We start from the raw sequence: 25,580 nt of genomic DNA, 5'->3' as shown, positions 1-25,580 counted from the left end.
ACTGATATTTTTAATTAACTGTTTATAGAATGTCCCAATATAGTTTAATATAGGTTAATTAATTTTCCTCATATCTTTAAAAAAGAGATAAAAAAGAAAGACTAGTTTATATTTTCTAATAATACTGTGACTTTGGTTTAGTACTTAATTTTTCCAGGAGTATGTATGTGTGTGCAATAAGCACCTGCCCCAAGACTTCCTAAATCATGGAAAACATATATACTTTGATAATATGTATAGAAATAAATAAAAAAGTAACACAAGTATTTTGGTTTGCACCCCAGGTGATTTAGTTTTATTTCAGCAGAAATTATAGAGAAAGTTTAAGAGTCATGATATCAGCAGTACAGAATGTCACCAATGATGTTATCTGTCATGTTGAAATCAAAGCAATACACTTAAGTGTCATTTGATAGGAAAACATAGCCATGTTGTTTCATCTCTTCATTCCATTCAGAATAAAAGTAGATTTAAAATTATGAAAAACATCACAGTGTAATACAAGGAACATCCCATTGTGATAGACACAAGATTTCAAACATTATGTTTACAAGTTCAACAAAAGGTTATCAAAATCCCCAAAGTCCTATTTCAGGACATCGATATTTCTTGGTGTCTGAGTGTGGACTACAGGTGGCCAGAGATGTTTTACTCAGTGTCACTGTAGCACCTATTCCTTTTAATTTGCTCTTCCACAGTGAGCTGTTCCGACTGGACGTCAACTCTGGGAAATGGAGACTTAGTTGTAAATTCACTTCTTGGAGCATCGGCACTTTGGTTTCCATTAGTGTGTGCTGCTCCTAGTGTTTCACCATGCCAGTGTCTCACTCCCTTCCCCAGTTCTCTTAAATAACATGGCATAGTTTTAATTTGCTCTACAGAACCTATTAAATTAGGCTCAAAAATCTTCTCATTCTTCTTGGAAAAAGCAGCGATTTTCACAGTGTTAGAAAACAAGAAGTGTAGGTTTTTGTTATTTGAGTGGTTTCCTTTAATGTTTAACGTATTTGTATCTGAAGAGGGCATTGCACTTTTCCCCTTTTCTATGATCCCACCACTGAGGCCTGGCTTGGGGACAGACTGTACAGGACTGCCAGCAGTAGCTCTGTCCGTCTGTTCTTCAAGAGCCATAGCTAGGACATTACTGGAGTAAGTCTTTTCTGATTCAAATATACCAAGTAACTCTGAGATTCTAGAAGCATTTTCTAAGGTTTCAATTTGGTATTCATTTGCAGTGTAGTGTGCTTCACTTGACAGTGGAAATTCTAAAATAGATGTCTTCTGCCTGCAATTATTCAGATATGAGACTGCTACATAATTGTTATTATTATTCTTATTCAAATTCTCTTTATGATCTTCTGCCACCACCTCATCATCAGTGTTAGGAACCTGTAAAACGTCTGCACCATCAGGTTCATTAGTTTTTTCATTTTTCCCCTTCTCAGCACTCTGCACATTATTGTTGTCATTAAGATCCATTTCACTTTTCCTCTTACTCTTTGTATCTTCGGTCTCATTCAGCTTATCTTGCACATTCTTATTTCCTTCTTTCTTCTCATCTTTTCTTGCTTCATACATTTCCACTTCTTTGATTCCTGTAACATCCTCTTTCTGACTTAGGTGGATGGGTTGCAGATATGGCTGCAGGAAAGAAGTGTTATCTTGCTCCTGGCCTTTATTTTCCACAGTTTTCAAGTGGTCTATCAGCGACTCACTTTCAAATTCAGCAGATGTAAGGGTTGTCATTTCTGGTGGCCATTTAGGCTTACACATTTTGAGCTCTTCCTCAAGGGGGAAGGTTTTCTTAGGCATCTCCTTGGAAGGGGGCCAAATGATGTTTAATTTTCCCCTTTCCCCACATTTTCTCAAATCATCCCTTTGCCCTTCACTGTTACCAGCATCTAAATGTGTATTAAGCTCTCCAAGCAGGGGGGTATTTTCCGCACTGTTTTTACACATATTTGGTTTTTCATTAGGAGTAAAGTCAACTGAGCTGCTTTGCTTTTTGCAATTCCATCGATCTTTATGCTGTTTGTGTCCAAAACCTTCATCATAATTTCCTTTAGATTTGAAAAGCTGTTTAAAGTGAGGTTTACAATATATTTGTCCATGAAGTGATGCATAATTTCCCAAACTGCCAAAAAGAAAAAAAAATTTAACATTCTATATATATACATATACACATATACTACAAATTCACAGGGAATTAGGGAATTAATTATTTCAAGAATGAGTCAGAGATTCAGTGCTATTAACTTACTGACAATAGAAATGTGCTCATTAATTGAACATTCCTATCAGGTAATAGTCACCACTAATGCATTACATGATACTTGTCTTTCAGTATTTAGGATTTCAGGCTGTATATCAGGTATTGGTATAATAGGTGTGATAGTGTAATGCATATGTAGTTATAGATGGTGTAAAATCATAGCACTAAATCTTTGCTAACTCAGTGATTTATGCAAGGGGTTGCAATTTTCAATAAATCCTGACTTGCACACATGCAAAAATCAACTATTTGAATGTCCTTGTTAACTGGATTTTGAATGAACTGGAAAGCTTGCCTATGCAATTTTTCATCTGGTCTCTTTGGAGAGATCAACAAATAGAGTGCCTGTTAAAATTAAGATCAAATTTAGTCAAAGGCGGCAGCATTATTTTTGAATATCTCTGAATCTCCACCTAAAAATAGAGAGCAAAATTTAAAACATAAGCATAAGATTATAACACAACTAAAGTGACAAGGAATCTCCACCAACCCCAAAATATAAGGAATAAAGGACAAACCATCAGCAACTATAAGACTAGCTTAAGAGTAGCATCTGTATGGGTGACAGCAGAGTGAGGAAGGAAAGTATCTGATGAATCTGACAATATGAGACCACGAAATAGCCAATCATATTTTTTGGAAAGTGCTACATACCAATTAGAACAGCAGTTGACTTTGGGAGGGATTTTCTCCTTTCCAATAGCCAATGAGTACAAGGGTCCTGTGGTAGGAAAGGCTGAAAAAGCTAGAGAAGCCAAACGCAAAACTGACCCACTGAGATCTCCTCTCAGAACAAGACCCTCCCTTGTTAAAAACAATTTGGGAGTGGAATCAAAACTGAGATAGAGAATGATGACAGAAATGAAAAAGAAGGTCCTAATCAACATGAGGGAGAGGAACCAAGGCAGGAGGTCCCAGAAATCAAGCCATCATTTTTTTTCCATCATAGTTTTTTGAACAATTTGTGAAAACTAGAAGAGGTAGCTCTGTGAAGTTGGGAAAACTATCCTGAATTTTGCTTCTTTCCACATAAAAATGAGCAACAGAAAAGAATCAAGACCAAATATTACACAAAGTTACTATAAGAAATAAAAGAATAAAGAACATTACATCACTGCAGACAATGAAAACATGCTACAAAAACACGTTCTCAAAACATCAAAATTTCAACCTAGTATTTGAAAATGAGCTAAAAGACATTAAGAAAATGATAAAAGACCTGAAAGAACAGCATGAACTGTAATTAGAAAAAGTCATAAACAAGGTGTCAGAGATGAGGGAAAATACAGAAATAATAGGAAAAAAAACAAACATGTCAGCAATAAGAACTAAACTAAAAGAAATAATAAGAGAATGGAGTTCCCATTGTGGCTCAGCGGTAATGAATCCAATAAGCAGCTATGAGTACTCCAATTCGAGCCCTGGCCCTGCTCAGTGGGTTAAGGATCTAGCATTGCCATGAAGTGTGGTGTAGGTCACAGACATGGCTTGGATTCCACATTGCTGTGTCTGTGTTGTAGGCTGGTAGCTGAAGCTCTGATTCGACCCCTAGACTGGGAACTTCCATATGCCGTGGGTGTGGCCCTGAAAAGAAAAAAAAAAAAAAAGAAAAAGAAAAGGATAAAGAAATACAAGAGCAAACCAATAGAAAACATCTTAAGAAAACAAGAAAAATAAAAAGATAAAAATTCTAATCATAAATGAAAAAAGAGTATGAAGTGAAATTATATATTCAAAGAGCACATTGGTTTGAAAAAAAACCTCTATGTATCTAAAAAGAAAAAAAAGAGCATTTTGGTTATAAGAGAGGAAAATTAATTATCAGGTCTTTCCAACACTTCATGGCAGAAGAAAATGAAATAGTGGATTGAAAATACTCAATGAAAGGAAATGTAAGCCAAGGATTTTACTATCAGCAAAGCTTACCTTCATTGTAAAGCTCACAAAATGTTATCAGCATGTAAGAGCCCAAGGAATAAAGTTTCCATGAGCCATTTCTGAGGAATCTACTTGAAAATAAGCTTGAACAACCAGAATGACTATGGAAACATCAACGTAAAGATTCTTGATAAGCAGTAAATAAATTGTTACCTATAAACTAAGATAAAATAAGAACAGAAAGAGATGACATGTAATGTCTCTATACTATTATACCAAAAACATAATGCATCAACTTAAAAAAATGGGATGTGGGTGATCAGGGGAGCAAATGCAATTTTTGAATGCTTTGATAATCAAATTGTGGTGCGGATAGTTTTGTTATCCTAAAACTGTTGTCCAAATCAATACAGGATGTTCTAGTTCTATTATCTCCTCTGTTTTTCAGAACCAGAAGTCCTGAAGTGGAAGAAAGGAAATACAGATGTAATAGAGAAAAGGTGAAGCAAAAGCAATGCCATTTTGAATTCAATTTGGAAGCATCACTATGAATTCATGATATATTTTTTCTTTATATATAAATATTTACTAGTTCTTAACACTAAAAAGGCTTAGAAATAGTGACCAACCCGGGAGAAAGAGCATCAAGATTGCAGTCTTGAAATGTCACTTCTTACTAAAGGAAACCAAGGCTTGGAGAAGTGACTGATTCTGGGCCACTAAAGGTACAAGCATGAGACACCTAGTCCTATCAGATAACGAGGAAGCTCTGAAAGATGACTACAGTCTTGTCAAAAGGATTCAGAGAAAACTTGAAGTGGCTTCCCCTGGCCAGGGATAGAAAAATTTGAGCTTCAGTAATGATAATAACTGCATCTGATTGAAATCAATCAAATATGTATAAATCTGTGGGTTTATGAAAATATTAAGATATTTTAAAATGGTTATTTCCAAATGATAAGAAACCATCACATTAATTAATTAAATTAATTAAACCATCATGTAAATTTAATTAATTTACATGATGGTTTCTTATCACTGGGAGACATCTTTCTAGACACATGATGTTATAAGTACACTTCAGGCTCTTTGAATATTTGTGCCCCAGACCACAAACCATTTTACCTCAGTTTACTGTTGCAATGGTGGCAGCGGAAGCAGGATTTATGAAAACTCTGCCTGTCTGCTACTAGGCACTCCATTGGATAAACTGTCTTTTGACAAAGTATACATGTTTCCTTGTCCTGGTGTTGCAGTTTCTAAAAATAAAAATTTAGAAAAACTTATGTAATATTGTCTTCATTCACATTGTAAAAACAAAACAAACAACAATAGCATATTAATGGGCCATGCAGTTAAGAGTAGAAAACTACTGCCCTAGATATTGCCATCAGACTTGAGGCTCTGGTACAATCACTTTTGGTCTGGGGTCTCTACTATTTATTCGTTGTGCAAGGTGATTTTTTTTTATTATTTAAGGAAACATACATGAGTAAAATGTGTTCATTAACTCTAATACATTAAACAGAATATACAGGAAACTCAGCCGTGAGAAGTCCTGAAAGTACTTACCATTCTAAATAACCAAATTTTCCCTATAAATGTTTACGCCTCACTTGGTCCAAAATTTTCATTTTTAAAGCATTCTGAAGAGATTTTTCTAAAATATGTATGTACTTTTTCAGCTGATAATTGTATTTGTTTAAATATTTTCTTGCTGTCTTAGTGTTGGCTCTATGGACCTCAATTCCTAACTTCAAGGCAAAGAGACTCCTAAATACATTGTAATGTTAAGGCCTGTTTGTCCTCAATCTAAATAGTTTAAGATTTTAAGGCTTTGGGGATTCTTATAGTTGCCTCATATGATCTTTTTACTTCCCTCGCTCTACCTACTACCACATGCTGCTGTGGCATGTGAAAGCCAGCTTCTATGAATCATAGTAATTATATTATTAACCTGTGTTTGCATGGTGGTTCAAAACTAATACAGGACTTTCACCTGTGTTTTAATCCTCACAATGATCCTATGAGAATAGCTAAGCTTTCATAGTAGTTATATATAAAAGCATATACACTCAATTTTTTTTTTTGTCTCTTTAGGGCCACACCTGTGGAATATGGAGGTTCCCTAGCTAGGAGGTGAATCAGAGTTGTAGCTGCTGGCCTATGCCACAGTCACAGCAATGCCAGATCTAAGTTGCATCTGTGACCTATACCACAGCTCATGGCAACGCTGGATCCTTAACCCACTGAGAGAGGCCAGGGATCAAACCTGAGTCCTCATGGATACTAGTCAGAGTCGTTTCCACTGAGCCATGATAGGAACTCCTTGATGTTCTTTATATAAATTGATATATATATAGATTAATGCTTTGATGCTCAATTTGGGTACTGAGAAGTCTTTTTTTATTTGGTTCTAATAGGAAACATATTCTATATTTAATGCCAGTTTCCCCTTGTGTTTTTTATGTTTTTAGTTATCCTAACAGAAATTGAGCATTTGAAATTAGACAGCTTTGTCTAATTATGCCAGAAGCAAATACATTAAGACATCATATTAACCTGATAAGCTAGACACATATGTTGCAAATATGACAGAAGAATAATTATTAGTTTCAGCAGTTTTTTTAAATTTTATTTTAAGCTTGCTATTTCTTTTGATCTATCTGAAAGAATGGACAACATGATGTCAAATTTTTTTATTGTGAAGCCTCATTAATTGTAAAAAGTAGGAAAATAGAAATGAGCTGTTCTCTGATGTTAAAAAATTTGTACTAAGGGCAAATGTTTTAAATCTCCCTCCTTCCAAATATAGCCCCATTTTGAAATTATTGTCCACATTCATCTGTGAATGAGACCAAATCAGCTGTAATTTGGGGTTTAAGAAAGGTGAAAAATTCAGTTATAGGGGAAAAAGAAAAAAACCAGTGGCATTAGCTTTCTCTAATCCATCCATCTCAGTGACAATAATTAAAGATGCAAAAGGTCTAATTCCATACCTACACTTTGCCCCAAGATCCCAATAAATAAAAATCCTTAAAGTACATATGAAGAGTGTAAATTGTTTCTTGGATTATTACCAGGTTGTATTGAATTCTAATGCAAATACCTGAGTCTGGCAGTTAAAAATACGTCAATGGTAGGTCAAGGAATATTACCTAATATTGTCTTTAATAAGTGGATGAAATAATAGCTTTTAATAAGAAATCTCCATTATGTGGTAATGGTATGCAATTATTAACATAATAATCCTATCACTATAACAATGATTATTATACCTGCTACTTTATCCAAAGCCTTATTTACCTTGCCAAACACAGCTCTCAGAAATCTACTGCTGTATTTGTTAGTCTCACACAGTGCAGATGAACCATGTTGAATACATTTGTAAAGAGAAAGCAGTTAGGAGCAAGCATTATAAAGGGAAGGATATCAACAACCAGGGAAAGCTGTTAGTTTTAGGTTAGGTTGTTTAGTTCTTTCCATGTACTCTTTTAACTGCAAATCCTCTTAGTTATGGAACATGTGCCTTTAAGTGGGTTAATCTTACTTCACTGTTTGCAAGCTCATTTACCACTTAGAAATGCAGATTCCTCCTGGAAGGTGGTGTTTATCTCAGTCCCAGAAGAACCTGAACTGGCATATCCCAGGTTTTTAAAAACTCTTTCACTCTCCTGCCATTTCTGTTGAAAATTCCTCCTGAGTTCTTTAGGCGAATCAGAAACATCTAAGATATGTCCCGCAATGACATCTTCATAAGTTGGTGGGGCATGCTTGAAGTCAAAGCCAGATCTGCCAGTTTCTGAACTATGTGATGAAGAGACTGTCATCTTCGACCCAACAACTTGACTCTCAAATGCGTCCACACCTGAGAAATGTTCACTTCGAGACCTTGTTTCAGAGTGTAGGCTGGGGTGCTTAACAGGAATCGTTGTTTGCAGCTCTCTCAGACGATTACAAGAAAAGCCAGTAAAGCTAGTGTTTTCTAAGGACGTTAATCCATATTCCTCCTTGGAAAATGTATGACTTTCTTGTTTCATATTATGGTTTGCTTCTCCATTTGCATAAACTCTTGTATTCGACTTTGCTTCAAAAACTGGGTCATCCTCAAATCCCCTGAACCATCTGTTTATTTCATTCTCATGGCCATTCATGAAGTTTTCACCCATCTGAACAGTCCGGTTGGCCGCTTCGTATCTCTGAGTGTGCTCGGACAAGTGAGGCCCTTCGACTTTGCGGATGATTTCGACCGCGTCATAGCTCTCAGTATCCGGCACTATGTGTTTAGTGGAACTTACTCCGTCTTTGTGAACATAAGTCGCCCTTTTCTCCACTTTCCTAACTTCTTCTTGAGCTTCCACGGATTCTCTGAAGGAACCACTATCAGTGTGATTTACGCCTATAGGTATTGTGATTGTAGGTGGAGAGTCCCTACCACGAGTCTCAATCTTAATTTGACGACGAAGTGTTGCAGGAGACGTGATGATCTCAGATCTCTTCTCCATTATAGGAACCGGGGTTGTCGATGAACACGGGACGGTCCCTCTGGATAACTTCGCCGTGGTGTCTTTGAGTTTGATGAGTTGTTCAGAGCGACTCTTGGGTGGAGAAGGGGAGGTATTTGTTCTGTGAATTCTAGAGGGTTGTGACATGGGTCTTGGTTCAGCAAAACTGTCCTTTTTAGGGGACTGGGAAAGCTCATCCTTTGTCGAGGTTTCTGTTCGCCGGGCAGTAGACTCGATGGTTATGAAAGTTGGTGATGGTGGCCGTGTTTTTAAAGAGGGAGGAGAAACCTTGATATCATCTAGTTTAATTTCCTGATGGGTTTTCACGTGATGATGAGTAGTTGCTTCTTGATGTGTTGCTACTTGGTGCTGCTCCGTTTTTTCTGCAATCGTATTTTCCTTCTGCTCAGTGTTTTTATTACAGCTGGCATTAGCATTAGAGACTTTACATAATGTTTCATTAAGACTGGTAGCTTTATTTGTCTGCTTTTCTGCTTTAGAGGATATCATGGCTGTTTGAATTATATTTTCACAGGACACAAGCATATCCTCTGCCTGAGTTTTAATATGCGTTATTTCTTCTTTGATTTTTTCTATGTTGTTCTCCATAGCGATGCGAATTCCATATTCTCTTTTTTCTTCACTTAATAGCCATACTGGAATAATATTTAACAGTGTCTGAAATGTTGTAAGGCCATTTTTATCTGGCTCTGCTTCAAACTCTTTTACCCTAGACAAAATCTGTTGTAGTTCTTCACGTTTTCTTAAGAATTCCAATATATTTACAGCACATTTTCCATCATCTTGCTGGGATTCTTTCACAGAGGAAAATAAAGATTTGTTCTGTGTAATCTCTTGCTTTGAATCTTTAGTATTAGAAAAGACTTGCTTCTGTTGCATGCCCTTGATGCTAAGACATTTTTCTTCCTGCAGATTATTATATGGCTGGGGCAATTTTTTATGTTCAACTTGACTTTCAGAAGTGGGTATTTGTATTTGCTGAGAATTCTGAGTCTGTGAATCAAGATGTGCATCAGTAACCTTTTGTTTGACTACCTTCTGGGCTGATTTATTCAAATTTTCTTGTTTTTGCTCGACTATCAGTCTCTCTTTCTTGGGACCAATCACTGGTGGTCCCTGAATTGTTTCTTCACATCCTGGAAGTTTCCTATTCTCAGATTCTCTAAATTCTTTATGTGCCTCATGAGCTAGATGGAGCTTACTCTCATGGGTTTTCTCTGTGGATTCTGTAGGCAACTTTATTGTTACTCTTTTCTCCTTCTTAGGTAACTGATAATATTTTTCAGCCACAGATTGCTTATTGCTACATTCAGTCCTTGCTTCTGTTTTCTCGGTCTCCTGGTACTGTTGTTTGGTAATGGTTTGAACATCAATGTCATGGATTTTATTGTTTTCATAGCTGTGGTTTGTTTCACCCAACTTATGATCTAGAGTTGGAAGCTTGATGGTTTTCACTTTGAAACTGGGGGAAATTGGTTTGCTTTGGGGCAAGTGCAGTTGCTCCAGATAGTTCTGTTGTGTTTGTTGTGTACTACAGTCTTGGTGACTCTGTATAATTTCACAAGATGCTTTAGATTGGATCATGTCCCTTGAGCTCTGCAAAACTTCCTTTTTCATGGTATCTTTGTCTTCCAAAGCTGCTGGAACAATTTGGAGCCTCTTGGCAGCAACTGTCACTGTTGGTGTTGTGGAGATCTGGTTATCAGTATACATTTCTAGCACCGGAGAAAGATTTTGAGGTACTGGGTTGGTTTGGGCCACAGTGACCCCTAAATCCATTCCAGATAGGGGAACCTCCTCCTTTGTTTCCTGTAACAGCACTTCCCTGTTCAACTCTGATATGTTTCTATTTAGGCTTTCTCTTTTGATTATGTTGTAGCAAGAACTCTCCTGTTTCTGTTTCTCAAGCTCTTCTCTTTGTTGTCTGTATTTTTCCTCAGCAATCATTAAAGGTGTCTTAAATTTTCTCATATAAGGTTTTGGACTTTGCTGTCCTGAACCCGCTGGAAATGAATGAGATTTTATCAGAGGTGTTATCAGTTTTTCCTTGGGTGGTGAAGTTTCTGGAACTGTCTGTGAGAAAGACCTTGTAGAGTCCATAGATAATTGTTTTCTTTTATCAAGACTTTTTCTAGATACATTCTGTTTTGTTTCTCTGTGTTCACTGCCAGTTGCCATTATTACTCTTTTCTGATCCTTTGAGGAAGTCATTTTACATTCCATACCTGGCAGTGAGTTTTCTAATTCAATTTGTGGGGGACTATGATTCTTTTTGTCTTCTATCCACTTTGGAAATTTGGGTTTGGGGAGTGTGGGAGGTGGCAAATGTCCTCCTGATTTTTCTGTCATGATTTTAGCCTGAGTGCTTGAGGCTTCTTCTTGGGAATATTGTATGAATGTTCCACTGTGCTTTTCTTGAATAGAAGAGGAAGGGAGATGTGCTGGTTTTAGAGAAGGAGTCAGAGGAGGAGGAGGTGGTGGAAACATTGATAGACATTCTCTTTCAGATTTCTCATCTTCTGGTGGTGGAGGAAGAGGGAGGCCTGGGAAGTTTTCAAATTCAGCCTTTATCTTTTCTGTGGACAGTGAAGGAGGAAACACATTTTTTTCAGGCAACATCAGTAAAGGAGGTGGAGGAGGAAGGGGAAATTCAATTTCAGATGATGCATTGGAAGGTGGAGGAGGTGGTGGAGATGGAGGTGGAAGAGGGAACTCACTATCTTTGGCATTATTTTCAGGGTTAAATTTGGTTGGATTAAAGGACATTTCCATTGCCATTTTTAAATCTGTGGAAGTATTTGTCCTCATTAGAAAATCCTGGTTCTTCAGATGAATATCTGTCTGCTTTTGGTCAGTTGCCTTAAATTTATTGTGGCTTTTTGGGGAGAATTTCACTTCTGTTAAATTTGACATGTCTTGATCTGTAGGCAAAGTCTGCCACACTGGTTGAGTGTTCACATTCTTTTTCTTTATATCTTTATTAGAATACTGCATTTCTTGCTTTAACAAAGTCTGCTTCTGAAAGTCTCCTGAAACGTCACATGTTTCTCCAACCATCTTGTTGACTGTACCCTGGGTAAAACTGGGCTTAGAGCTTTGTGTGCTTGTTGATATGTTCATGTTTTTTGTATCTTTAGTACTCTTAACAGAGAGAGCCTCAGTCTTCTGGTGGTCATTCCTCAGTTCCCAAGTTTGAGTCCATTGCTTTCCCATGGTTTTATCAATAGATTGCGCAGAGTTAGAGACAGAATCCTTCTGTTCTCTCACTGTCTCTGATTCCTTGGTTTTTAGATTTTCCCTATGTGACGCAGTTGAAGTCAATTGTCTGCTCACATGTTCATCCCTAAGGTGTTGCTCTGCTGTATTATCAGTCCAGACACCCATTCTGTCCCCTGATTCCAGCACCTTTTTAGTTGATTTGTGGTGTGAATTAGATAGCCTTCTCAGGTTTTTCTCAAGAGCATCATTGTTTTGTTCACGATCTACGACAATCTTGACAGTGCCTTTGGGGGCTTTGGGAAGACTTGCCTCGGTTCTTTCTTCTGTTAAATCCCCATGACCAGATCTACCTGTAGTACGATTGGGAATGTCCTTTTCCCCCTGCCATCTGGATGCTGGCTCAAATGGTCCTGGTCTTGGCTGAAGAATGCTTTTTTTGTCCCTCTGGACAGCCTCCTGATGAATTTCAGTTTTCTGCTCTTCTTTAGATCCTACCATCACAGATTGCACATCTTCTTTGATTATACATTTTTTATTTACTTCTTTGAAAGCTTTGTGTGTGTCTTTTAGATTCCTTAACGATGCTTCAAGGTCATCTCGGATAAGCTCCTTTTTCAGGATTTCTGTCCTCGTATTTGCAGTCTTTTCAAGGTATTCGATGGTTTTCTCGATATCCCCAGGGACAACATCAGGCTGCTTAGATCCTTTCCATTTCTGGCTTGATTCATTAAGTGACTTGAGTGTAGCCAGCATGTCACCTTTTATAATTTCTTCTGTTTTAGCTGTTGTTTTCTGACTGATAGCCTGGCTGAGGGAATTTAGGGTTGATTTCAAATCACCTCTTAAAATTTCTTCTTTGGATATCTTACTAGATGTACTCGGAGGCTCTGTCATAAAAACCTTAACTGTATTATGCACATCTCCTGGGATGATGTCAGTTTCATTAACAGTACGTTCAACCTGAGATTGCCTTTTCTTTAATAATAGTTTTGTGCCTTCTACATCACCACCAATGATTTCTTCCTCTTTTTCTTGTTTCCCAGCTGTTAGTGTTTCATTTGATCCTGTCTGGAGTTGTCTGAGATAATCCAAAGCTCCTGTTTCTATGCATGTTGTAAAAAACTGAACATTCCCCCTCTCAGAGGCATCAATTTTAGCCCTTTCATATATCTTATTGTTTGATATGGAAGATAGCAAGTTATGAATGGTACGTTTTACATCACCCCCTATTACTTCTTCACGCTCAGTTGTGTCACCAGCATTTTCATGAAGGAGGCAATAGATAGTCATGTTAATATCTCCTCTTTCATCTTCCTGAATTAAAATGCCTTTCTTTACAGAACTTTTCTGGGAGAACAGATTTTTTATTGCTTGTTGTACATCACCACTCACTATCTCTTCTTTTTCGGCATGAAACTCTGTTGATCTGTTTAATAATTGAGTTTTGGTCAAATTAACATTTCCCTTCTCTTCCTCACTAACCAAAATCTCTCTTTTTGTACAGTCTCTTTTGGAAAGTAGGTTCACCATTATATTTTTGATATCAACTCTGATAATTTCTTCTTTCTGTACCTCAGGAGATGCTTGATTCATGAGCTTATATTTTGCCATTCGAACGTCCCCAACCTCGTCCGCTTCAATGATGATGCCAGGAGCCTCAATAACTTTTTGCGAGTAAAGTTCTTCTAAGGTTTCTTTAATGCTCTTGCCAATAATTTCCACCTTTTCTACCCTGTTTTCAGTAAATTCATGAAGGGGTGTAGTTTCAAAGAGCCACGTAGTTGTCTTAACATCAGAAGGAGGGATTTCTTCCTTGGTGATTTTTGTGATGCTTTCATCTGCTTCTTTAATGGAATCCAAGGTTTGATTTTCAAAAAGCCATACTGCCTGCTTCACATCACCTTTCTGCATATCTTCCTGGGTGACAGTTTTGATATTTTCATATTCTGATCCTTCTCCTCTCAGCTCATCTAGAGTATGGGTCTCAAATAGCCAAGTAGATGTTTTAACATTGCCCTTTTGTATTTCATTGACGCTTACTGTTCTTATATACGTATTTTTATCCACATTTTCAGACTCAAAAAACTTTTTACTTGTCTTTACATCCCCACCTTGAATAGAGTCCACGGTGGGCGCAATAGCATGTGATTCTTCTGAAATCTGATCCAGTGGCTGGGTTTCAAATCTGTATCTAACAGAACTAACGTCTCCCTTCTGAATGTCTTCCTGTGTGACAGATTTAATAATATACACAGTCTCTGATTCATTAATTGAGTCTAATGGCTTTGTTTCAAAAAGCCACCTTGTCCCTCGTACATCTCCATGAATTACCTCTTCCTTTTTAACTGTTGTCACTTCATGATAAAACCCTTCTCTATCTTGAATTGCATAAAGTGGCTGGGTTTCAAAGAGCATTCTGTAGCTTTTTACATCACCCTTCATTACTTCCTCAGTAATTGTTTTCTTGGTGCTAATGTAGTCAGATTCTTCTTTAATCTCATCCAAAGAAAAAGTCTCAAAAATAAAGCACCCCTTTCTTACATCTCCACCTTGTATGTCTGTCACTGTCTTAACTAATTCAGCCCCTTCTTGGCTTTCTTTTATCATATCAATTGGTTGGTTTTCAAAAAGCCACCTACAATTTAAAACATTGCCTTTTTGAATATCTTCAGTCTTCAGGGTTTTGATCTTTTTCAAAACTTCTTCTGAACTGGAACTTATAGAATCTAAGGACTGATTTTCAAATTTATGCCGTATGCTGGAGACATCCCCAGCTTGGATATCTATTTCCACGGCCTTGATTGCCTTTCCTTCTTCTCCTTGTATGCTGTCCAAGTTTTCTGTCTCAAAAAGAAAACATGCTGTACGTACATCTCCACCATGGATTTCCTCTTGTTTTACAGTTTGCAATTTGACTGTTGCTTCAGAGTCATCTTTTATGGTATCAAGTGGCTGTGTTTCAAAGAGCCAAGTACAGGCTTTGACATCTCCCTTATGAATTTCTTCATTGCCAGTCATTAACGAAACTTTTTCATAAAGAGACTCCATTGGCTGGGTTTCAAAAAGCCATCTACAGGTTTTGACATCCCCTTTAACAATATCTGTAGCTTGTTCAGTTTTACTTTCTACTTCTTCCATATTACTAAAATATTTAATTGAATCAAGAGGTTGGGTTTCAAACAGCCATTTAGCAGATTTCACATTCCCAGCCTGTATTTCTTGAGCAGAGATTCCTCTAATAATCTGATATTTATGAATGCTTTCATCAAACTGGTCAATGGGCCTTGTTTCAAAAAGCCACCTACAGCTTCTTACATCACCTCTTAGGATTTCTTCTTGCTGCACTGTCTTTACTTGATGATATTTTCCAAGGTGATCTTGAATGGCATATAATGGTGTGGTTTCAAAGAGTGATTTATTTAACTCTACAGCACCTCTTGTGATGCCTTCCACCTCTATTTTATGTGATGCATCGAATTTCATTAAGTTGTTTGATTCAAAGATATGTGTGTAATTCCTTACATCTCCTCTGTCAACTTCTTCTAGTTTCACTGTTTTTACATACTCTTTTTTGTCTTCTCTAATCTCTTCCAGAGGTTGGGTTTCAAAAATCCATTTTTGGTGCTTAACATCCCCCTTTTCTTTTTCAGAAGCAGTAATTTTTTCAAGTTTTCCTACATCAGGGCTGTCTTTTAAAGCCTCTATTGGAAGTGTTTCAAATAGATGCTTAGTAGTTTGTACATCACCCCCTATTATCTCTTCAGATCTTATAGGGTCTGTGTTAGGAACTTCTTTTAGAATATCTAATGGTTGTGTTTCAAACATCCAACACTTTCTAGAGACATCAGTACCTATTATTGTTTCCTTTTCAGTGATGACCTCTTCTGACTCTTCTTTGATTTTCTCCAAAGGTTGAGTTTCAAATAACCACTTTGCCCTACTCACCCCACCTTTGATATTTTCTTCCATGGATATTCCTCTGATGACTTTAATTTCTGTTATGTTCTTGTTAATTGTGTCTAAGGGTTGTGTTTCAAACATCCAACGTGCTGTTCTTACATCCCCCTTTTCAATATCTTCTCTGTGAACAGTTTTAATTTCTAGCATTTGACCTGAGCCATCTCTAATAACATATAATGGTTGAGTTTCAAAACATTTTATACTTCTCTTAACATTTCCCTTAATTTCTTTGAGCTCAGACCTGAGTTGCAGTAGGTGTCCCTCGTCTACTGAGTGGAGCTGTCCAAGTTGATCCAGATGTTGAGTTTCAAACATGTATCTCACAGTCTTGACATCCCCCCCCGTTATGTCCTTTATGGCAGTTACTACTGATTCTTCTTGAGTTTGATGCATTTTGTTCATTGAGTCTAATGGCTTTGTTTCAAACATCCACCGAGCTGTGCGGACATCTCCTCTGGCTAGTTCCGGAATTTTCTCAGCATTTTCTTCAGTGCCAGAAGAATGATCCCCCAGAGTATCAATGGGTTGAGTTTCAAACATCCATGTGGTATATTTCACATCACCACCAGCAATGATTTCTTGATCGGCAATGCCTTTGGAGATGTTATCTTCATCTGGCGAGCCATTGTTAATAGAGTCTAGAGGCTGATTCTCAAATATCCATCTCATGGACTGCACCTCCCCCTTCAGAATTTCATCCCATTCCAAGTGTTCTCTTCCAGAGTTCAGATCTTTTTGAGAACTGTCATTCACATTTTCAAAAACATACCGGGCTTGTTGCACATCTGCTGAAGCTGAGCTTCCTGGGTTCACTTGATGTGAAACAATCTCAGAAACCTCACTGATATAATCTTTTTCTAAGTTTTTTCTTAACTCAGGATGGATGTGTTTGTATAAACGGTTTAATTCATACAAATTTCTTTGCTTGGAATATAATTCTTTGGGAACTGGTGGTATTCTAGGAGGATTGGGGAGTTCAGGGGACTGGGAAAATGCTGTCACATCTATTGGAGTTTGAAGTAGATCAGGTGGGGGAGGAGGAAATTCTTCTATCTTTCCTGAAGGAGTGGCCTTAACTTGTGCCAGAATTGAGGAAGTGGCTCTGTGGTCACTGTATCTTGTGGCTGATGTTTCCTTCCTTTGGCTGGTTGACGTGCAAGAAGTGGAAGAGGTAGCCACAAGTGATGATGGCTTTAAAGTCTCTTCATATTCACTTTCAGTAATCTTTAAGGGAGAAAAAATCAAATCTTATAAAGATGAGTATAATGGTGGAGACTTTCTAGGCACTGCCCTTCACCTGGCCACTTGCTATAACATCTCCATTGGGAACAACAGGTGATAGACTCCATTGGGAGACCTACCTAGGAACAATATTCAGGGCTTGTTACTATCTTTCCTGTAATCCATTTGCACTTTTAGAGTTATATTCCGCATTCAATATATCAGCGACTCCATATTTTAACATTTACACATAATCTTGATTATTTTTTCCTTTACTTAATGTGCTATGCAGAGTAATCTAGAGGGAAACAATAAAAGTCTTAAAGTACTTTTGAGGGTTGTTTTGTTTTCCTTAGAATTTTAAACAGAACGGAGTAAGTAGCTGACATTTTTAAATGGCTTTATTACTTTATCTAATGTTAATTATTAAACTTTAGCACATACATAATTTTTTTCTCCCATAATTTTCTCTAGTGAGAAAAGTTTTAATTCTCTCTACTGGTTTTCTCATGTAGAATAATATTCTTCTATGGAATACAATAAGTACCAGTTCAGGGTATTTTTTGTCGTTTTTGAAAAACTTAACTCAAACATTCAATAATTTGAAAATGTTATGTATTTATGTCTGGTTTTACTCTTATTATGTCTCTGTGTAGACAAATTATCTTACCTTAATCTGCTTGGCTGGGGTCATCTCTTTGTCAGAATAAAGGACCTTTTCCTGGGCAGACTTTTCAAACTGCTCCTTTAAAAACTTAGTTGAAACCTTTGGGATCTCTTCATCCTTGGGTGTATCTATGACTATAAACAGAAAGGCATGCCACAGATATTATATAACTAATAAACATGATGTTCGAGAAGATTTAATAATGCATGGAAAACTTCTCATAATGTAAATTAGGTAAATAAATGTATACATATGGCACTATTTCATTATGTAAGTTAGTATATGTCAAGAAATATAGGAAGAAAAATGCTGGTGGTTATCTCTAGATGGAAAGTCATAGTGATGAAATTGTTGTTCATTTTAATTGCATATATTTTCCAAATTTTCTACAAGCATGTTTTACTTTTGTGCTCAGGAAAAAAAAAATAGTAAAAGTTATAAAACAAGGAAAGAATAGCAGAAGAGCAGAAAAGGAAGATCTACTTCCTTAAGCAAAACTAAAATAAAACCAAACCCAGAAATAGTCAAGTAAAGCTTGGGTCCTAGTTGGCTTAAATATTCCCTTTGAGCATTCTGGGTTAGCCAAACTTCTCATTTCCTTTTTATAGGCAAGATACCCTGTACCCACCTTGTGCAAAATTTGCACAGATTTACCTGTAGTCTAATCTCATATCTGTAGGCTGGAGATTTAGACTTAAAAGTACTTAAATCTGTTATTAAAAGTAATACAATCTAGATGACTTTTCTGTTCTCAGGAAGCTTGATAAAAACCAAGTTTTATGCTAGATCCCTGAGGCAAAAAGCAGTGCAAAGATAACTGGCTTATCACCTTCTAGGCTTTTAGGATGAGTACATCATAGGGTTGAAGCTATTTTAGAAGCTTATTGCATCTATTACCACAGAGATCTAATTATGTATAGAAATACTGCCCTCTCCCATTTGCTATCATGAGTCATAGTTACTAACTTTACTAAGTGGGAGGGATTGTGCTTTGAAAGTCCTCCATTCAAACACAGAAACATCAAGAGGATAAGGGGGTCAAATACTACCAGATTCTTACCTGTTTCTTGAACATATTGATGGAGCCGTGAAGCTTGGTTTATTTCCTTGCTATGCTTTTCAAGATGAGAGGCCTATATTTAAAGATAATTGTAAATAAATAATTGTTTTTAAGAAGTCAATTGTTTGAGGACAGCACACATATTCTTCACTTCACAGTCATCATCATTCAAGATTTCAGTGCGCACTGAGAGGACTTCAAGTGCAATCACTAATTTTATTGCTTGGGCTCATGTGATAACAGAACATATATGAGTTGTTTTTAGGGTACTCATTTTATTTTTCAAAGAACATTAACTCCAAAGTAGGAAAAGAAACACTAATGTGTATCAGTTTTAAAACATAAAGGACAATAAAATCAATTGCTTAAACAAGGATAGAATTTCTACACAGTTCTGGAAACTGTGGAAAGTGTTATATTTCTAAGTAGTTACCATTTCTGTTCCAAGAACATCAGTTTTTTGTGCTTTGGAAATTTCTTGTTCATTTCTTTCCATTTCCTGGCTACTTCTTGAAATGTCGACCTGGCTGCTACGGATTACCTCCTGAAAATGAATGAATGGATGAATAAATGAATTAATAAGTGAGTGAATGAATGAATAGACAATGCCCTAAGAAAAGTCTGCAATTTTAACTCTTTCTTTTTTTTTTTTTTTTTTTTTTTTTTTGGCTGTCATTTAGGGCTGCTCCTGTGCAATGGAAGCTCCCAGGCTAGGGTTGAATTGGATCTACAGCTGCCGGCCCTATGCCATAGCCACAGCAATGCAGGATCCAAGTTGCATCCAGACCCATGCCACAGTGGGAACTCCCTAATATTTTTTAATGAATGCAATTTCAGTGACAGAAACTTTTGAAAAAAATTAAGTTTCCTCAGTATATTGGTTTTCTCCACAGTTATAACAAATTACTACAAACTTAATATCTTACAGTGCAGTAAGCCCTTAATGGGTCTCCCTGGGTGTTGGCGCATGTTAGAAGGTATGCATTCCTTTCTACAGGCTCTAGGGGGGAATCTATTCCCATGCCTCTTGCAGTTCTAGAGGCTACCCACTTTCATTTGTTCATGGCCCCCTTCTTCTATCACGCTGAACTTTTTCTCTGCTATCTCTCTGATTCTCTCTTAGGATCCCCTCTTTCACTTTTAAGGACTCTGCGATTATACTGGAGTAATCCAGAGAATCTAGGATTATGTCCTTGTCAAAAAGTTAGCTACTTAACATTTGTGATTTCATCTGCAACCTTAATTCTTCCTTGTCACTTATCTGAACATATTCACAAATTCTGAGAAGCCATTATTCCAGCTACTACTCTCAGAAATCAACAAAAGTTGAGGCCTCTCGGACCTAATATGAGAAAGATGAACCTCAAAAAAAATGCAAATCCTTGATGAAAAGGAAATAAATTTTGTTGTTTACAAACCACATTTTCATGTTACAGAAAGACACTCTTGTCTTCAAGTTGGCCATCTGGCTTGATGACATAGCCAGAGTTCAGTTGAAGCATATAACCACTAATAATAGTCAATATAAAAAGACCATATTATGCTAGTGTGTATCGCTGTCTTCACACATGGGACTACTTTTGATTTGGGTTAAGTTAGCACAGGTGATCCTGGCAGAATTGGAAAGTCGAAGCTTCTGTTAATTTTGGTGACTGAGCCCCGTTGTTACTATGGAATGTCATCTGACACAAGTAGGTGATTGATTGATTGCTATGATGAAGCAGTTGGCATACTGCTAAAAATCCTAACATCAAAAAATAAGAATACAGACAGATGATTCTCCAAGAACATATCTGTTTGAACTCTCTTTTAGTTGGGTGTTTTACTTTTGATATCTAACAGTTACTGTTTTTGATATAGGATTTAAAAATTTTGTTTTAGTGAGAATAGTCAGGTGACCAAAGATATATTATTATTATTAATCAAATAGGAGCACTAAAGTTTTTTTTTTTGACATGGAGTTAAATAGTTTTAAGTTATCAAATTCTAATCTTTTAAACCAAGAATAAGTTTAAAATTAATTCATGAGATCTTGACTTGTAATTTTTTTTTTCTAGCAGATTTGTAGTGTCTATCTTTTTTCCCCCAAGGGTATTTGGTATACAGGTAAAAGTTCTGATTAAACAAGTGGCAGTTAGACATTTGCTTAAAGATATACAGTCTTTAAGTGATCTGATCATATTACATTATCAAGGAGGGAGAAATAAGAAAAAAAGTTGGCACCCTCACAAAAGTCCTACAGAGAATCGAGGCCAAAATATAGGTTTTCAGTTTAAAATGTAGATTATATTTTATTAGATGTGTTAAATAACTGGATGGAATGAACCCTTTCATAAATGTATATGTATATCAAATCATCACAATGTACACCCTAATAATCTTAAATTTTTTTCAATTATACTTCAATAAAACTGAAAAAATATAAATTTTATCTCATTAAATTAAAGGCCAGTGTAATTTTTTCCCAAGAAGAATGGACTTCTAGCCCTAGCTAATGATCCACATGTATCAAATCATATTTATTAACATGCTTGACATGCAGTTTGTGCTAAGGAAATGTTTACTTAATGAATGAATGACTAGAATAGCAAACTCCTATTAATAAATTAATTTCATTCAACTTTTAATTTGCCTGAAATGTTCTAGAAACTAGGGATAGAACCATGAGCTGAATGCTTATTTTACTTTCTCAAGAGGAAGTATAAAAATAAATAATCCACATTCTTTAAGTTCCAAGAATCATCATCCTATGTAATAAGAAGTTTTGCATTATCATGTTTTATTTTAGGATATAAATAACATTAGGCTGAGGGAACAGTTATAGTCCTTGAAGACCACAGATGGAACAACTGTATAGGCAAAAATAACAACTCCTGACATTGTAACTGTTTACAACGCTGCCAAGTCTTTCTAGCTATAGGAATATAATAGGAATTTTTTATGGCTTTCCTATGACACATTGAGAAATAGGAGGTACTGATTAAACAGATAGTGAAAGAGCAAAAGACAGCGGGAAGCTGACCAATACCAAGATCCTTCCTGAGGGCACTGTGATCATTACTATAGAATCATGTCTCTATCTAGAGGCCATATGAAGCTTATTTGACCCAGAAATGTTTTTAAAATTTTGAACTAATTGCCACCTACAAAAATTAAGATTTCTGCTTATAATTGAGCACTTTGACTATCTGGCAACACTGGGTTCACATTCCGCCATGGCAGTGGCTTGCTGGAACAAAGTGGTGGCCAACCATCTTAGCTGGGGCATATATTTTTCAGTTGATCACTGTTCCCCTCATTAATATTTAACACTGAGTTGATATTAAAAAAAAAATGAACAAAGACCTGGAACCATAGAAATGTGAGTTTCTGATACTTACTGCTAATTGTCAGGCTGAAAGAATAGTTAGTAATGTGAATCTGTGTTTTGAGAAAGACAAATGCAAAATATTGGGAGTAGAAAAATAGTAAATAAAAGTATTTTGACATGCATTTTAAAAATTGTCATGTTCTGAGGCAAGCATTTTATATTTAATATGTATCTACTTGGATAAAAACAATCCATGACTATCATCTCTAAATATATTTTCTTGTGTGAGATGACACAACATAAACAGTACAAGTGTGCATAAACTTAGTTTGGAGTTACAAGTTTTTACTTCCAGCACTTATGTGCTATTACTAAATAGAACTGTAATTGCTACACTACTTTGGTATGTCAGTATCAATGCATCAATTTCATTGCCCCTGGTTCTCTGCAATTTACATAAAGCCTGTCTTAAAATACTCCAGGATTTCATTTCCATCATTTACTGTGTTTCATATTTTGCACCTAGTTTAGTTGAATTTTAAAGCTTTCATTCTTCCCAGTTGTTGATGTCTATAGAGTGTAGGGTTAGATAAAAGAATAGATCATTAGAATGCTCAGGAAAAAAAAATCGAATTACACAAATAAAATGTGATTTTATATATAATAAAAAGAATTCTGGCCAGAACACCATACATAAATTCACATGAAACAATTCATGGAATTGTACTTAAAAAAAATAAATTCATATATAGATCAGGTTGCAAGAAGATAAATGCAGTTTAGTTCACTGGTGGATTAACCAAAGTCAAGAATGGGGATTAGTACTCACTTCTTTTATACTAGATATGCCATAATCTTGGGTAAGTTACTAAATTATACTTAAACTTTTTTTAAAATACCATCCAACCATTAAGAGAAAGAAACATAGTTGATATACATGCTCTAATTTTGGAATCTAAAGGAGCAAATATGGCACAACCACAAAACAACGTTATAATGTTTGTTAGCTCACACCAATATGATGCCAGGTTTAGATTACTCAATACTAATCAGATGCCAACTCATAGATTACTCAAGTATATTACAAAAGCCTATCACTGATGCACTTCTGAGGAGAAAGAATCCACATTCTGCGTACCCAGTTTACCATTGTTAATTCCATTATAGGATAAGACATGGTGCATTTCTACTGATAAAAATCCAAACTCATTCTAGTATAATGAGTAAGGAAAGAAAAGGACAGACTTTTATATTTTGCTCTATGGTGATTCTTAGAAGTACATCCAATAGAAAAAAATGTGATGAAAGACAGGCAGAATAGTAAATGATAGCTGCCTTACTGGAGTGGAAAAAACAGCTCATGCTCAATACCAGTAATTCAGCAATTTTACCCATCACTAAACTCATTTTTAATAAAACTAGAAAGGGTGATGATGTATTAATGTTATTTGCATCTTTGTTAAACAGACAGAAACAATACCAAAAATGTGCTATTTATGTTAGCAAAAATGTCAATTGATTCAAGGTTTGAAAGAATAATCATTTCTTTCTTTTAAGGGATGAACATAAAAATTCATAGTTGATATATTGTGTTGGTCTAGAATTGGACATCTTTAAATTCAAACATATTTACTTTTTTGCCCTGAGTTTTCTCTCTGCACTTTAAAAAAATCTACTTTGGAGTTCCCGTCGTGGCGCAGTGGTTAACGAATCCGACTAGGAACCATGAGGTGGCGGGTTCGATCCCTGCCCCTGCTCAGTGGGTTAACGATCCGGCGTTGCCGTGAGCTGTGGTGTAGGTTGCAGAGGCGGCTCGGATCCAGCGTTGCTGTAGCTCTGGTGTAGGCCAGTGGCTACAGCTCCGATTCGACCCCTAGCCTGGGAACCTCCATGTGCTGCGGGAGCGGCCCAAAAAATAGCAAAAAAAAAAAAAGACAAAAAAAAAAAAAATCTACTTTAAAATTCTACAATATAAAATTTGACATCCCTAGGGTTTCAGCTTCAGGTTAGGGCTTTTCCTCATTTGTTACACACTTTTGAGTCTTGGCTGAAAATTCTGCTCTTTGAATCCTTTCCTGATTTTTCTATACAGAGTTACCTTATCCTATTTCCTTTGTTGTATTCCTATAGTGTCAGTAGACATCACTATTATCTACCCTATCACATTTCACAGTCATAATTTGATAATATCACCCTCTCCTTTACTTCTCACTCCCAGTGTCTAGATTCCTAGTAGACAGTAGATGCCTCTCAAAACATCAAAAGTTGAATACATGGGAAAATAGTCACTCTTTTACTAGGAGTATGAAAATTTTATGATTTTGTGAAAATTTTAAGATTTTGTAAAAATATAGTTTAAGAATAAGATTCTATTTTTCCCACATAATCCTATGGTTTTAATTTTTTGGTATTTTGGCTGACTGTCTTTGATAGTGAACATTTCATAATGAATGGGAGCTGGAGTTACTGAAGCTGCTGCACATACAAGTCAATCACTGACAGTGTACTCAGAAGAGGCCTCTTGATAACATTGCAAGTGATCAGAACATTTATGGGAGAATATGGGCAGTGCTATGATGCTGTAAAGAGTAGCTGGAGGGAGGAGAAGCCTGTACCAAGAAAAGAAAATACACAATGGCAACAAACTCATACAAAAAGGTAAAGAACCTTTCAAAATAGGAAGTTTTATTTTTAAGTGGTCTTTTTATAAAAGATCTTCATGAGGCTAAACAAACTAGTTTATATGTTCTTTTTTAAAAAAGTAAATTATTATTCATTTAGTTGGTTAATCTGATGTGTTGTCAGGCATCATGTAGAAATAGCAGTAGAATGCACTGGGAAAAATTACTATGACATCAAAAAATTAAGTTGAGATATTTATGATGACAGTGAAAGAGAGTATTTTATCCTTATTTTTGATATCAAGGGGGAAGAAGAATCAAGGGAAATGTAAGTCATGATCCTTTGTATAACCCAATGTACCCAGAAATAAAGACTCCAGTTTTACTTGGTTCAGTAGCAGTGCTGCCTAAAGTCATTGTACAACTAGAACTATGAGCATGTCCTAGTTGGTCTGCTGGATCCTATGAGACTAATAATGCAAAACATTTGGAGAAAAATTAAGGCAGTAACTTTTTCCTTTGAAATCACTGTGCCCCTAAATTTAATTTATATAGCTTCACCTATACATTTATTTATTCAACCAACAGCTATGAAGCACCAGTTATTTCTGTAGCATTTTTCTAGGCATTGTCGGTATTATTTTGATAAAAGTTTTATCCACCTACCAATCAACTATTCATTTATTTCTATATCTATGCAATATATTAAAATATCTGCTATATATTTCTAATGGAATAAAAACAGCTTACTTAGCTTGAAATTCTCTTGAGACAAGATTTGTAATATATACACATATATGAATTATACTAGTTTGTTCTATAAATCTCTGAGAGAAGTGCTATCAT

At 36.1% G+C, this 25,580-nt stretch overlaps 1 protein-coding gene across 3 annotated transcripts in view; it reads right to left on the bottom strand.

Annotated features, from left to right (window-relative positions):
- The window catches only part of XIRP2 (xin actin binding repeat containing 2), a 75,171-nt gene continuing 49,857 nt past the window's right edge, over positions 267-25,580 (bottom strand). For 2 of the 3 annotated variants that reach the window (XM_005671902.2, XM_021076512.1), the window contains 6 exons: positions 19,237-19,347; positions 18,804-18,876; positions 17,747-17,877; positions 7,725-17,079; positions 5,276-5,409; positions 267-2,134 (listed from right to left, as the gene is read on the bottom strand). In XM_005671902.2, coding sequence (XP_005671959.1) covers positions 5,315-5,409; positions 7,725-17,079; positions 17,747-17,877; positions 18,804-18,876; positions 19,237-19,347 — 9,765 coding nt within the window. In that variant the 3' untranslated portion in view covers positions 267-2,134; positions 5,276-5,314. The remainder of the gene's footprint in view (positions 2,135-5,275; positions 5,410-7,724; positions 17,080-17,746; positions 17,878-18,803; positions 18,877-19,236; positions 19,348-25,580) is intronic. The other variant, XM_013984219.1, reaches the window with a different exon arrangement.

The sequence above is a fragment of the Sus scrofa genome, chromosome 15 (genome assembly GCF_000003025.6).
Source record: "Sus scrofa isolate TJ Tabasco breed Duroc chromosome 15, Sscrofa11.1, whole genome shotgun sequence".
In the NCBI taxonomy this organism is placed as follows: Eukaryota; Metazoa; Chordata; class Mammalia; order Artiodactyla; family Suidae; genus Sus; species Sus scrofa.
The sequence above is the reverse complement of the archived record's forward strand: the minus strand, read 5'-3'. Positions and strand labels throughout refer to the sequence as shown.